General features: G+C 43.3%; 1 protein-coding gene across 12 annotated transcripts in view; it reads left to right on the top strand.

The window, feature by feature from the left end:
* AFDN (afadin, adherens junction formation factor) overlaps window positions 1-14,240 on the top strand; it is a 2,107,422-nt gene that overhangs the window by 1,397,131 nt on the left and 696,051 nt on the right. For all 12 annotated transcript variants that reach the window (XM_069607417.1, XM_069607414.1, XM_069607416.1 and 9 more), the window contains one exon: window positions 6,580-6,683. In XM_069607417.1, coding sequence (XP_069463518.1) covers window positions 6,580-6,683 — 104 coding nt within the window. The remainder of the gene's footprint in view (window positions 1-6,579; window positions 6,684-14,240) is intronic.

The raw sequence follows: 14,240 nt of genomic DNA, 5'->3' as shown, positions 1-14,240 counted from the left end.
ATCCTCTTGATTATGTCCCATTTGATGTGTCTTGGGAGAGCTTGGTACCCATTGCATTATGGGAATTTCAGGTCTAATCAATTCATTTTGATTCACTGTCATCTGCTCTGTGCCCACAAGAGCCCAATAGCATGCTACTAATTAATTTTCAAACAGAGTATATTTGTCATCGGCCTCGGGTAACTTACGACTCCAAAAACCTAAAGAAACACGTTTCCTGTTTTGCTTTTGCCACAAACTCCAAATTTAGTTCAACCTCACCTGTCCTCGGCGGCCACAAATCAAGCACACGTTGCACTGTATCTTTTGCTAGTTGAAATGCTTTCTCTTGCTCCTCTCCCCATTCAAAGTCAAATTTCTTCTGTGTCACTTTGTAGAGGGGTGCCAATATTTGTCCCAAATGTGGTATATGCTGTCTTCAAAACCCAAACAACCCAATGAACTGCTGAGCCTGTTTTTTGTTCACAGGGGTAGCAAATTCAAGTATCTTTTGTTTAGCCTTCAGCACCATTTCTCGATTGCCATTGTGCTGCTGAATCCCCAAAAAGATCACTGTTTCTGCTGGACCTTGGATCTTGTCCTCATCTCCCAGCCTTCTTTTTTCAATCCTTCCATGATTATTTCAAGGTGCATCCACAGACTTTGCTCATCTTTTCCCTGCACTAGAATGTCATCATTGTAGTGCAAAATGTGTACATCAGGTTTGCACAGTATTTTGTATGTGGTCTGCCACCAGCAGGTGACAGATGGTCGAACTATGCACATATCCCATTGGCAAACGTTCAAACATATATTGCCGTCCATTCCACGAAAATGCAAACTGTTCTTGACACTTTTCTGCAATTGGTACAGTGAAAAATACATTAGCCAAATCACTCAGTGTCTACCATGTTCCCTCACATTTTTGAACGTTCTCAATCAGAGTAACAGCATCTGGGACTACGGTTATTAAAGGAGGAGTATGCTTATTCAACTCGCCATGATCCGCAGTCATTCTGTAACTTGCATTCAGTTCTTTCATCTTCCAGACCGGATTGTTTCATGCTGTAGTCATGGGACGTAACACCCCTGCCTCAACATATCCCTTGATAGTGTCTGAAATTTCCTTGTACCCCCTAGGAATGCGTTATTGTTTTAACACACTTTTTGTGGCCAAAGGAACCTGCGCTGGTGGCATCTTCAATTTTCCTACAATAACTGGTGTACAAGTCAATGCGCTCACTCCGAATGTATAGGTTTTGCCTTCTAAACCGAAGGACAATCCCTCCAAAATGTCAAAACCAATAATTTACTTGGATATCAGAACAATTAACACTAGATATTTCTGTCGTTTTAAATGACCAATTTTCATGTCAATGCCCGTCTGAACTGCAGGTGTCTCTTTCCCTCCCAGGCCAGTAATAGTAAAATGTCGACCTCTGAATCTCGAAGGATTTCCATGAATCAATGAGGTCTCCGCCAGGTATCAATCAAGACATGAACCACTTGTGTATTCCCAGATTGCCAAAAATGTTTTACCGGCACATGAGGTTGCCTGTCCACCTTAAACCGGGCAGACACTACCAGAGTTTCACCACAATCCTATTCGTATTTTGAATGCGTGGATTTGGACTCAGTCTCCAACATCACACTAACCACTTTCCTCAAATCAGCATATTTCGGCTGTTAATGGTGATGGTATCCCTAAGGAGTGTCAGTGGTACATTTTTACTACATTTTGTACCTTTTGTACAGGTTACTAGCAGGTTGATTTCGCAGCTGCAGTACAGCGCCCCTGGGAGACCATTTTCTCAAAATGGCCCCTGTCGTCTTTTTTCACCATTTTTAGTTTTATTTCCTTCTGGGCTCCTCTTCATCGATTCATGTAGATTTGAGTACTTTGTGAGCTTTGTCTTTGGAGGGATTATCCCCTGAAGCCCACCCAGGCTCAGTGAGGGAGGGTCCCAAAGCTTCACTGTCCTTTGTCTGTAGGTTTGCCTGTCTGAAACCAGTTTTAACTGGCAGGCTTGCTGTCCTGGAGGATAGCCAATCCCCAGGTGATTGACAACTCAATGGGAGTGAATGGATGGGTTCCAACATATCAGGTGAGGATTTTTGGGATACAGGCAGACCCAACCACGGGAACAAGGAATCCAAAGTAGAAGATGAGCAGAGACGCCAGCAGCACCTTCAACAACCGCTGATATACCGGTGAAACCCTGCAGCTGTGCGGACACCAATTTCATCTCAACAGGGAAGACCCGCCAAGGACAACTTCCTCCCTTATGCTGGTGGTACCAACTAGCCTCAAGACCACCTTCATGTTGGGCCATCCTGACATCCTGCGACTTTCCTTGGCTGTAGAAAACCAATACCTGCGGTACGTGGACCATTATCAAGGCTATCGTCTTCAAAAGATCGAATCCGGCTGAAACTTTGCAGGGATCCATGTGGGCATCAAAAGGCAGGAATTCTTCACCAAAAGAGAGAATCCAACCAGCTATGTTCATTTCTTCTTAGCGCTAAGAAAAAGGGGCCAAAAACACCAAGAGCCGCTGGAGTGAGCTGAATCCTTTGCTACTGACCCCGTCTCCCGAGTGCTGCTGCAGAAGCCTGTCACAGGTCCCCGCCTTTCGTCACCACGACCAAGGAGCAGGAATCACAGTCTGCATTGTTGCACCTAGAAGATGAACAGCTACATTTTCATCTTCACTTTGAATGTACTGTGGGGCTTGGGTTGTACTTACCTTAGGCCATTTTCGGTGCTCCTTTGCTTTGGGAGTGCTGTTTTCTTCAATTAGGAGTTGACCTCAAATCCACTGTGTATGAGGAAGGCTTTCCTTAAGCTCCTGTTTTTTCTCCAAGAACATCTGACTGGTTACTTAACTTTCCTCGAAGATTTTCATCACAACTGCTGCTGTCCGTTTGACTGTGCCTTTGCTGGCTTCCCAAAGGTCCATCTTCTTGATCCTTCTGGGTTTAGCAATGCTGGTTCCTCCATAAACTTTACTTGTGTACACTTTTTTAGTTAGGAAAGAGACTGCCTACATCCCTCTGGGAGTGTGTCCTTGTAATTTAACGGTTGCTAGCTGTGTTCTGTCTAACCTTTCTTTCCCTCCAAACTCCATTTTGCAAAGGTTATACATGTATGTGATGTTACTGATCTTAACTGACGTCACTCTGTGTGCTGGATATGTAACGCATAGGAAAAGTGACTCACCTGTATTATTGTTCCTTCTATAAATTGATTCCATTTCTAATTCAATTTTATTGTTAGGCAAATCTAAAATGCAGCAACTATGTGCCTTGTGTATATAAAAATAAATATATGTTATTATAACTTTAAGTGGGTGTTTTCTTGGACAGTGTATGAACTGATTTCTTTGTACCGATCTACAGCTCACATAACTCCCTCCTAAGATAAGCCTTGCTGCTCACTCTACTGACTTGTGTAGTACAGGCCTTTATTAAGAGTTAGGTCCCTGATACCAAGAGGTAAGTCTTATGAAGTCTAACACCAGCGCGACTTTAGAAAAACGTACTTAATGCACCCCTCGCACACCGCACCTTCGTAACTTAGCGGAAGGCACAGGCTCATTCCACACACCCTGCACTCACATAAAGCATAAACACTTTTGCACAACACCTCTGTCATAAGAATTGGGCTACCTTTAAGTACAGAAATTCGAGCTGTACCTTCTCACATAACCAATCCACCCCTCTTTAGTTCATAGTTTACCTCATCGGTGCCCATCCACACGCCACTGAGACATGGATGTTTAGCAGGGCCTTGGCCACTCTCACATAACTGAAATGCAGATATGTATAATAGCACCTCCCAATTCTTCCAAATATTTGACTCCTGTCCTTCCCAGGGCTTTCAACCAACAGAGCGTTGGGGCCATAATTGTGGTGAAAGGCGCTATACGAATGACAAAAATGAATGAATTAAATTAATATAGACACTGGGGAATTGAGGCAAGACACCAAATCGTTCTGCAACAGTATCTTTATTGATATTAGAATTAGACGGGATGCCGTTTTGATAAACGTCTAACGGGCCTAGGAGAAACTCTAAACTAAAAAGAATGCCTATATAAAACCCTATCAGAATGGGCTAAATAGTTTTTCGTTAGTGTTTTTCCATGGTTTGCCTTGTGATGCAACACTATCCAGACCAAATTATTGGAAGTCCTCGTACCTACAGTGATGCCCTACTTCTTTTAAAAAACAAAATTGGGGGTAATCAACAGAAATGTCTTGTATAATTGGGTGCCCGCACCTGCACACCACAAACTAGGGTTTCTCCAAGTTATAAGACCTGTTCTTGATAAGGCCATGTTCCATTGCGGGCCTGTATCTGAAATACAAACCTTCCAAGCATTGCAGAAACAAAGTCTCAAACTTATTCTAAAATGTATCTCAGCCTCCCGATTACCCCCTGATCTAAAACACAAAAAGCCTCACTTTAAATAATGTGGCGAGTTAAGTTGAGGCATAAAAACAAGGTGTAATTCTTACAGGCCTCAATTTAATGCGCCCCTTCATTTTGGACCACTGATGCACAGATCAGAGGTAAGATCTCCCCTTTGCATTCCTCCCTGTTTTTTTAGCGCACTTTGTTGCACGCCTGCATGATGTTTTCATGCAAGCTTAAAACTAATGGATTCTTACGGACTGTGTCTCGAGTTTGCACAGTGGTCAATAATACAAGACAGAATCTATAGGAATCCACTAGTAAACGCTGCTTCCAAAGCAATTTTGTAGGTTGCATTTACTTTTCCTGAGACTGAGTGGAAAATGGAAAAAGTTGAAGCCAGTTTGCCCCACTTGTCCCTCTTTCGTTGTCATTGCTATCTCGTAGACCTGTAAAATTGCATCCAGGGGACCCCACAGAACGCAAGTGCTAATGTTGGCAGTCTCGTGCATGCATTTAAGATTTTTTTGTAAAATAACCCTAACTATGGGATAATGTGAATGGGGTTATTGGCCCTCAATGAGTCCACAATATATAATAAACAATAATTCAATTTAGACAGGAATGCTGGAAGGGATGCCAGGCCTCTTCGAGAGTCTTCAACGATCTTTAGTGAGCATCTTGGCTCTGACGCTGATCTGAAAAAATGGCTGCAAGAGTCCCCTCCGTATCCAAAATTCAGGCTGGTTGTAAGTTCAAGCCCACTAATGGCAAGGATCTGCATAAACAGCCATACAAATGAATACATACTAAACTATTGGTTTCACTAGTGCTCCACCCCTAGACTCTCTCGCGCCAAAGATGTGTGATGGGACCAGACAGTCCCACACCTTCCGGGGCACCACACACACAGGCATCTCTAGCCAGCAAAAGCAGCAACTTTGCATGACCTTGTATGTGATTTTTTGACCTGGCAAGGTAAGAAGGCCAAACTAAAATATGGCCAAAGAACAAGCAAAAAAAATCTTGTGGCACTGCCATTGTAGGACACTCACCACGTTTAATAGCCATACGCGATAAACGCTAATGTGCACACTAGAAATGAAGCAGAAATTGTAAAAATGTATCTGCTGCCACCAGCTTTTCTTTAGACACCTATAAAGTAGCCAAAAATCCCAAGTCTAAAAAGCTAGAGTGATGCACAAATAATCCCCATTGCACTGGATTGTATGAGTCACAAAATACGAAAAGGGAAACCTAGTTTTCGAGTACTGTAGTCTGAAGGACTGATCAGCTTCCCTATAGCAAATGAGCACAAGGCAACAGAAGTGAAGCTGAAGGCTTTACTTTCCTTTAATATTTCAGAACAGGTTCAACATCAGAGCAAGGAACTATGGAGAAAAAGTTGCAAAAAGAGAGATCTTTCCTCCCATAGGGCTCTCTCATAATGCTGTTTTGTATGCTGCTTACCTTGTTGCCCATGGTCTCTTATTCTCTTTGTCACTTGTGGGAATCTTGAAGTAGTCATACTCACGGTTATGTGCAACTGTTATTTCTCCCACTTGTTATTACATGGGCAGGTTTTTTCAGAAATGTAATGATGATTATATTGGTTTGTTAGTCATTTGCAAGCATTCCACGCAGTCTCGTGTTTTGGCTAGCCACACCAGTGCTTTTCAAACATTTAATTCATGAAAAAAATTACATGTAGTTTTGATCAAATGTTTTTATAAGTAACATCATTTAAAATTCTCAGGATAGCTTTAACAAAGCATGTCATATTCTGGTGTAAAGTGACATTGTATTTTTAACACCTCCCGTTTGTAACGAATCCTGTTTTCTGCTTAAGGCTTAGTGTATCTTTAAGAGTCTTGCTCTGCATTGGCCTCCCACGCCCAAAGTTAAACTTGTTTCATTTGAATAATTGTGCCTGGAGCACTCGGGGCAGTGTCTCGTTTCAATGCAGTTCCCAATCTATAATTCCAGTCTTAGAAACCGCCTTTTGTTCTGCGGTATAGAAGGTTTCAGGCAGTGTTGACACAGGTGACGAGAATAAATGCGCCTTTATAATGATCCGCCGACTAATGTGGTTAGGCCTTCTGACAGAGGAGTGGAATTGTGTGCCAGAGAGAAGCAGGGAACACACCTGTTCATTGAGCCCTCCTCTTTTGTTTCCCGTCTAGGCTTTTGCAGGCTGACGCCGCACCCACGTTCACCAGGCACTTGGACCATTTATTTTGAAGGGGCAGACTATGAAAGTCACTTCTTAAACGAAAATGCTGAGCTGGTAAGTCATATCATGGAGTTCGGGATGGAGCGGTCTGTTCTCTAATAGTTCAGCACTTCCCATTTTCAGATTAGGCTCGTAAAGTAAATACATGTCACCTATGGAATGGCTCGTTTTGAGATGCTCTGGTTTTGTAAAGATGGAAATGTGCTATTAAACTGATAGAGAAATGACTTGTATTACAGTAGTATCTCAGTGATGTAGTTTCTCATAGCCAAGCGTGTAGAGCGTGAACTCTAAAGGAACAAGAAATGGTGCCGATTGGCGTTATTGTCATTTTAGGAGATGTGTGTGTGCTGTGCCACTTGCCACCATACGGGCCTGACTGCGCGGAGGTTCTCTCCCTGCCATGGATAGCCGAGGAGGAGAAAGGGTGATTGTACATGAATATTGTGTGCAAGTAAGCAAGTGAATTGTGGGGTCGCAATGAAGTTTGTGCGGCAGAACCAGTGTAGAAGGATCAGACCTCAGCGCTGATCCGACAGCTACAAATGTTTACTGCTCTTGTGAATGAGCACATGGCCATTTGGACAGTCTCTAGTTCTTGTGTTCACTAGCTGTTACTGAAACGTGGCAGACCCCAGATAGATGCTTCTGGATTTGCCCTGCTGACTGTCAAAAAGGACAGAAGCCAGGTCGACTGCGCAAGGCAAAGGAGGTGAACACCAAGTGGAGGAGAAATCAGTGTTGTTGGCTGCCCCTCACAGCACCATACTTGCCGGGCGACATACTGGGCAATGGGGGCAGTGATGGTCGATGGTATCAGATCTTGCATGAGAGCATAGTTGCTTTCTGTATTGGGAACTGCATTGGGTTACACGACTGTCACTTTATAAGGTTATGAGTCACTTGTTGCTTGGAAAGCCCTTTTCGCCACAGTATGGGCCGCCTCACATCACTGAGGGTGAGGAAGAAGTCTTTGAGGTGGCAAAACAACAGTGTAAGTACCAAGGAAGGGCCACACAGCGCCTAACATCCACAAATGGTAAGATATATTGTAGGGACAAGTGGGTGACCCTGAAAACACTTAAATATTATGTGGCCTTCAGTGTGGAGATTTTATGGCCAGAATACAGCCCCGAGTCTGCTCCCCAAGCAGTCTTTGGGTCCTGCCAGTAAACGATTGTGGGTTGCTGAGGCCATGCACAGCTGGACTTCCCTGGCAATAATCTGCAGGTATACCTCCTTTTTTAAAGCACTTGCCTGAGTTACAGTTGCCTAGTTAGGTTCACACGTAACAGCAGAGTGGACCCGAATAACTTTTGAGAAACAGTTTGGGTTACTGGACAACCTGCTGCTTGTATGGCACTGAACTGGACAACACCGTTGCAAAAGGGTGGCAGGGAAGGAACGTACAAAAGGGTGGCAGGGAAGGAACGTACAAGGGGCTGGATGGGCCCCAATCCATGTGCCAAAACTTTAGGCTGATCCTTGGGTGTTTTTGGTTTATTCTGCTGAATCGCTGGAAAGTGGATGCTCTGTGTATGGCAGAATTTCCAAGTTGGCTGGGAATGGGTAAGGAGCAGAACAGTATTCATGTCTAAAGTGGAAAAAATAGGATTAAAACACAAATGACATCTCTACACAACGGACCACCACGCTAGGCACTTTGACACTGCAGGATTAATGGGCATTTGGACAGTGGATTCCCTTGGAAACTTGAATTGTATAATATGAATTGTCCAAATGTCAAAGGAATCTGTTTCAAGATTGATTCCCTAATGAAGCACCTCCCACAGTAGGAGATGAATTATATTATGCGAAATGGCATTTGTAAAGCGTTTGACTGACAGGGCCTTGGCCTCAAAATGCTAGGGCAGTTTGTACCGGCATTGCATTAAACAATCCTGCAGCGCATAGCATATTAAGGATGAGTAGTTGCAAATGAGCATGGCCCACTTGGTTAATCTAGTGATACTGCGCTTAAGAATGACGCATACGTTGTCCGTTCATACTTTGATTATCCCATTGCAGCAGCGTGCTCTGCAAACTAGGGACATGCTATTTATTTCAAGAGGTTTCCAAGTAACTTTTTCCTTTAAGGGATTTCCGCAAGGGCCAGGGAAGCATTCAGACTTCTGTGAATTTTATAAGGTTTAGTGCGTTTCAGATGATATCGCCCCTTCCACATTTTATTTAGGATAACAATAATAGCAGATTGTTCACTAGTGGTTTGCACTTTTTATATATTGCTCGAGGCTCCAAATTCTAATGTATGACATTCAGGGCAGTTTTCCTAAATAATCATGTGCCTTAATAGCAGGGTTCTTAAAGAAATGTGTGTGCATGTGTTAAACTAAGGTTTGAGCAGGATTGCTTAGTATGCCTGTGACGTAATAATGATTTGTGATTGTGAAAAACAGTGAGATATTAGTTCAAAAGAATTATCAAACATTGTTAAGAATGTGGAATTGGATTAGAACATATATAGCGTGTTTACTAAAATGGATTTACTGTTTGTAAATAAATCTAACCATTATTGCAGATTGTGGTTTAAAAAAGTTAGGATTCATATTTTGCCCTTGGGATGTGTTTAAATACACCCCAACCTGTATCTTATTTTCCACAAGTCGGTGTTTACATTATATTGATCCTCCTTTTTGCATAGACTTGCATAACTGCCTGGCAGTTAAGAGGTTAATGTTGGGGGGGATGGGCAGTATGCTTAAATCCTGTGTTCCTCTCACAATTTCCAGGGACCAACAGAGAATATCTTGAGCTAGCACTGAATTATTTACACAAGTTAGACCTATGCAAACCACAAACATTTGTTTTTAAACTGTGTGTACTGAAGGTTCAATTGTTTAATATAATTAAGAATGAGTTTAAACGGTATTTGACCATTTTCTTTTTTAAACATCTACCATTCTTTTGAAAATGTGGATTTTGTTTTTAGAGCATCGCACATTTTTATTATAGTTAAAATAATGTTGAAGTAATTTCTTCAAAAAGTATTTTTTTTTTTTTTACTTTTTGCATGTTGGAGGTTTTTTGTTAAACAAACATGCATTATTCTATGTGGGGGAAACTGTGCACCCGTTGAAGTTATTTCCATCTAAGGCAGCGCTTCTTTAAAAGAAATGTATTTCTGTTTTAGTTAATTATAATTGTTTACGATCCTTAAGTATATATTTTTCTGTTACTGCTGCAAACCTTTAAAAAGAAAGGCCAGCTTTTTTTTAGAACTAGCCACCAAAAGCATTCTTATCAAAATGTATCTGCAAAAACCCAGTGATTTAATTCATACCCATGAAAACGTTCCCAGGCGGCTCAGTCTTCATACTCAAGCTAACCAGCACCCAGGTTCGGAGGTCTCCAATGGGTAAACTGCTCTGGCACTGCTCCCAGAGGTATACGAACATCTTTTTGTTTGTGTAGTTCAAATGAATGCATAGGGGCCATTTTACAAAAGGAAACCCACAGGCACACTTACTTTACATGTGTAATAAGGGTAATAAATCCAGTTTGTTTACTGTTCTTTAAACCTTTATGAACTTACTCATTGGGGGGGACACGCCATATTTACTGATTGACACTTTTTGTGGCTTGGTATGGCTTAATCTTTTGTGAATTAAATGTGTATCCTGTAAAGATACTTGATCTTGTATAGTGCCAACTTCTGCCAGTTCGGCATCCTCTTACAGCGGAGTCCAGTAACCAAGAGGAAGGGGTTGAACTTAGTAGAAAAAAGATGGACAGACTATATGTAAAACCATTGAGGTTGATGGGTGCAGATCGGAAGCACCTGTTATCTTATTACGTTGTGGTATTGTTGAGCCCTACAAGAGAAACAGTTACCTGCCAATGGCTTCTATGTTTATTTCACTGCCCTTCATCCTAACTCCCTTTGACCCAGTCCCCCTCTCTCCTCCCACTGGGCTCTACAAACTGATCTAATTTTCACTCCGTCTTTCTCTCATGCTGACACCGTGTGCTCCAGATAAGATTTGGAAGTGGGAGTATTTTACTTCCTATTTTTTTGAAGTTAGGAGTAAAATGATTTCTCAGGCTTGTGGAATCTGCTTAGATCACATGCTGTGCATAGGCCAACATCTAGTGGAAGCTGTGGAGTATTACAGTTATTGTTTTCGAAACTCGAGGGACGTTGACAGGGTGTGCCAGTAATACTATCCCTAGTGTGACGTCCACTGTACCCATGATCCCTCACACGTCGATGTCCCTCAGATTGTTTTTTTCTGCCATTCTAGACAGACATGTATAGCAGAGTTCCTCTTTCGGCATAAAGCCATTCACTATTTCAATCATCAATAGTATTTTTCTTTATTTTTTGTTTATTTTTTATTAATTTGTTTAGTTGAAAATACAACTTTTCAAATTACTTTTTCCTATACAACTTACAAAAAGAACTCAAACAACGCCTACAATCATCCAAACATAATACATTATTCATTAGGCATTATGCATTTAAAAGTAAAACAAGAAAATAAAATGAAAATTGGAAGAAGAAAGAAAAAAACATTCCAGATTCAATTCTATCTCAGAACCAACTTAGAGTTTATACCAAGAAAACGCAAATTGTTATATATTCCCCAAGAAGGGCTGGTCCCAAGCGGTTTCTCTGGAAAATTAACCAGGTTGAATTGGAAAGAGTGCCCCGTTATACCTATCTGGGAATGTGCTTGGAAGGTGCAAATAATGTAAATTCCCAGCTGGACTGGGTGGAGAGGAAACTCGACACAGCAGTTGCCCAGTCAAAACGAATTATGTCCAAATATGGAAAGTTTTCCATTATGCCCGCCTGGTCTTACTGGAACCAGAAAGCTATTCCGGCAATGCTATATGGACTAGAAACTCCTCTGAGTACTCCTTCGTTCCAATTCCGTCGTTGGGAAGCTAAATTCTGGAGACATATTCTCTTGTTGCCAGACTGTGTGCCGCTTGCCTAATCAGGTATGAATTGGGTCTCGATTCCCTCCAAGCACTCCATGACTGGAGACTTTGTTCTTGATTTAGGAAATGTCTCGTGTCCACTAATGATGAGGTAACATTACGACTACTATCTGCTTACATGTTTGCTTCTAAAGATAGGTTTATGACAACTTGGGTAAATAAGATCTGCCAAATTTTGGGGACTGCGAACCTAACTATTGAATTGTTGGTATCAAATCCAGACCAAGACAAAGAGAAGCTATACAGAGCCTACTGAATCAGTACATGTGATAAATGTATGCAATGTCAAGGAGGGGATGACAACAGATTTCCCCCCAAAAAACTGCGGATTCTACCACCTTACTTGTTGAAATCCCCTACACCGGCCTTCAGATCAGCTATCTTACGATTACGTTTCAATCTATGGTATTTCTTTCTATCCTTTCACCGACCTCCGAAACATCACACCATTGAAGACAGAGTAACTGCCCGTCAAAGAACTACCGCGACAGACCGTTGGGCCTTGGGAGGCCGCACCGGGCCTCGGCCCAGACAGTAGGGAGAGAGGGGGGAGGTCATTTTAGGATGTGTATATACCCACCTTCTTAACGCTTTGTTTGCCCAGCTGCCATAGCTCGTAATTACGGAAAATACCCCTTTTAAATTCTGTCCCAAGTGTAATCGTAAATTCCCGTGGGCAGACAAACATTTAGTTTGTAACTTGTGTCTCCCAAGAGACCACGTTGAAACGTCTTGTCGAGTTTGCAGGCTCTTCAAGCCAAAGACGTTAAAGGACCGCTCCACAAAACGCTGGGCCGCTTGAGGCCCTGGAGGTAGAAGGCGCCTTTTGCGATGCCAGCGACTCCGCCCTTTCAGATGGCGAGGGCAACTGGGGAGCTCCAGCTACCCAAACGCACGCCCCCAACCCCGTAGGACAGGTCGGCGGCCATGTTGTGGGATTACACCCGGTGGCGGGAGCGCTACAAAGACACACACCACTAAGCACATAAACCCAGGCCGAGACTCGACACATCGGTCGAGTGATCGACAGAATTCGACACCCAGGGAAAGGTCAGCTGAGTCCCGGTCCTCTGGGCCGTCTCGCTCAAGATCGCCACACGACAGGGCCCAACCGTCGAAAGACGGCAAGGGTGTCGATCGTAAAACTCCCTCCGAGGGTCGATCGTCCGCGGACGAAGCCAGAGCCCTACCCGCATCCAATAATCTATGCTCGGCGGCAGATCAAGTAGTAAGCCCCAAGAAAGCAGTTAAACACACCTAGGGGCCCTGCGGGCGTTGGGGGGACATCACAAGAAATCCTCTGAGACACCCCATAGGGACAAAAGCCCTCTTCGGGATCAAACCCATCAAAAGGAAAAACCTAGAGAATCCAGGCCCATAGAGAAACCTAGAGCATCTAGGCCTATATCTCACAAGGAACAATCTAAGGTAGTACCTCCCACAGATGAGGACTTAGGACTTTCCCCTCAACCTGTGGTTATCCCAAGTTCCAAAGAATGGTCTTCTCAAGACATAGACAGAGTGATGAGAAGAAATACCTTTATGGCCAATTTTTATGAGAAAAACCATGATTACATTCAGTTTCCACTCTACTCCCCCCCACCTCAGCTCCCTCTGGTTCACTTGCCTCTGCTCTACCTACTCAACCCCCTTCTAAGAGGTCTCGTACTAATGTTCCTTTACAGAGTAAGTCATAGATCTTTATGATCCAGAATCAGACCATGAAGAAGATCCTTTGTAGGGGCTACTGACCCTCAATTTGGTGATGTGGATACAACAGAGCCTTATTATGGGGATGACTAGGACTGAGAGGATGACCAAGAAGCCAATATGTACTCTATAGACTCCCTTCTTAACCAAGACTCTCCAGTTGTCGATTCTCCTATTGATAATCAACCCCTCCTCAATGAGGTACTAGCCAAGGTGGCTAAGCACTTTCAGATTGACACCCAGGAGGTATAGGAGGATAAGGACTTTGCAGAACAAATCCTTGGGGACAAAAAGACAGTGGCCCAGTTTATCCCGCTACTGAAGTCAGTGCAGCGCATAATACAACCATCTTTAGAGGCCCCTAATCTCACACGGGCTGTAAACCCACGTGTAGAGAAATTATTTAGACCCGCACCTTCAGACCCATTATATATTGGAGGGCAACTGAAGCCAGACTCATTAGTTGTGACTACAACTAGAAAAAGAGCGGGAACACCCCTTGCTTCCTCTGAAGCTCCACCTGATAAGGAGACCAAAAGGATTTACGCCATGGGTAGAAAGGTTGCCCCCTGTGCGGCTTATCAAACCAGAATAGCGCACAGTGCAACACTTTTGGCCAGTTACCACTGCCACAAGTGGGAAGAAATGACGGCTTTACTTTCGTCTGCCCCAGAGCCACTGAAGTCCCAGCTAGCACAGGTGGCTGCAGATGGGAGGGCAGTGTGTAGGTGTCTTCTTAAGACCAACTTTGACGTGGCGGACAATACCGGAAGGGTCATTGCACAGGGGACTGCTATTAAAAGGCATGCATGGCTGCGCCAGTGAGGTTTTAGACCAGAAGTGCAGGCCACCGGAAGACGCCCTTAAGACAGCAAAGGACGAGTATGACGCACTTAAATCTTTGGGTCAACTCACCAACAAGCCTCCTGGACAGAG

This window comes from Ambystoma mexicanum, chromosome 4q (assembly GCF_040938575.1).
Source record: "Ambystoma mexicanum isolate Mex_15411 chromosome 4q, UKY_AmexF1_1, whole genome shotgun sequence".
Classification (NCBI taxonomy): Eukaryota; Metazoa; Chordata; class Amphibia; order Caudata; family Ambystomatidae; genus Ambystoma; species Ambystoma mexicanum.
This window is presented reverse-complemented; position numbering and strand designations above follow the sequence as displayed.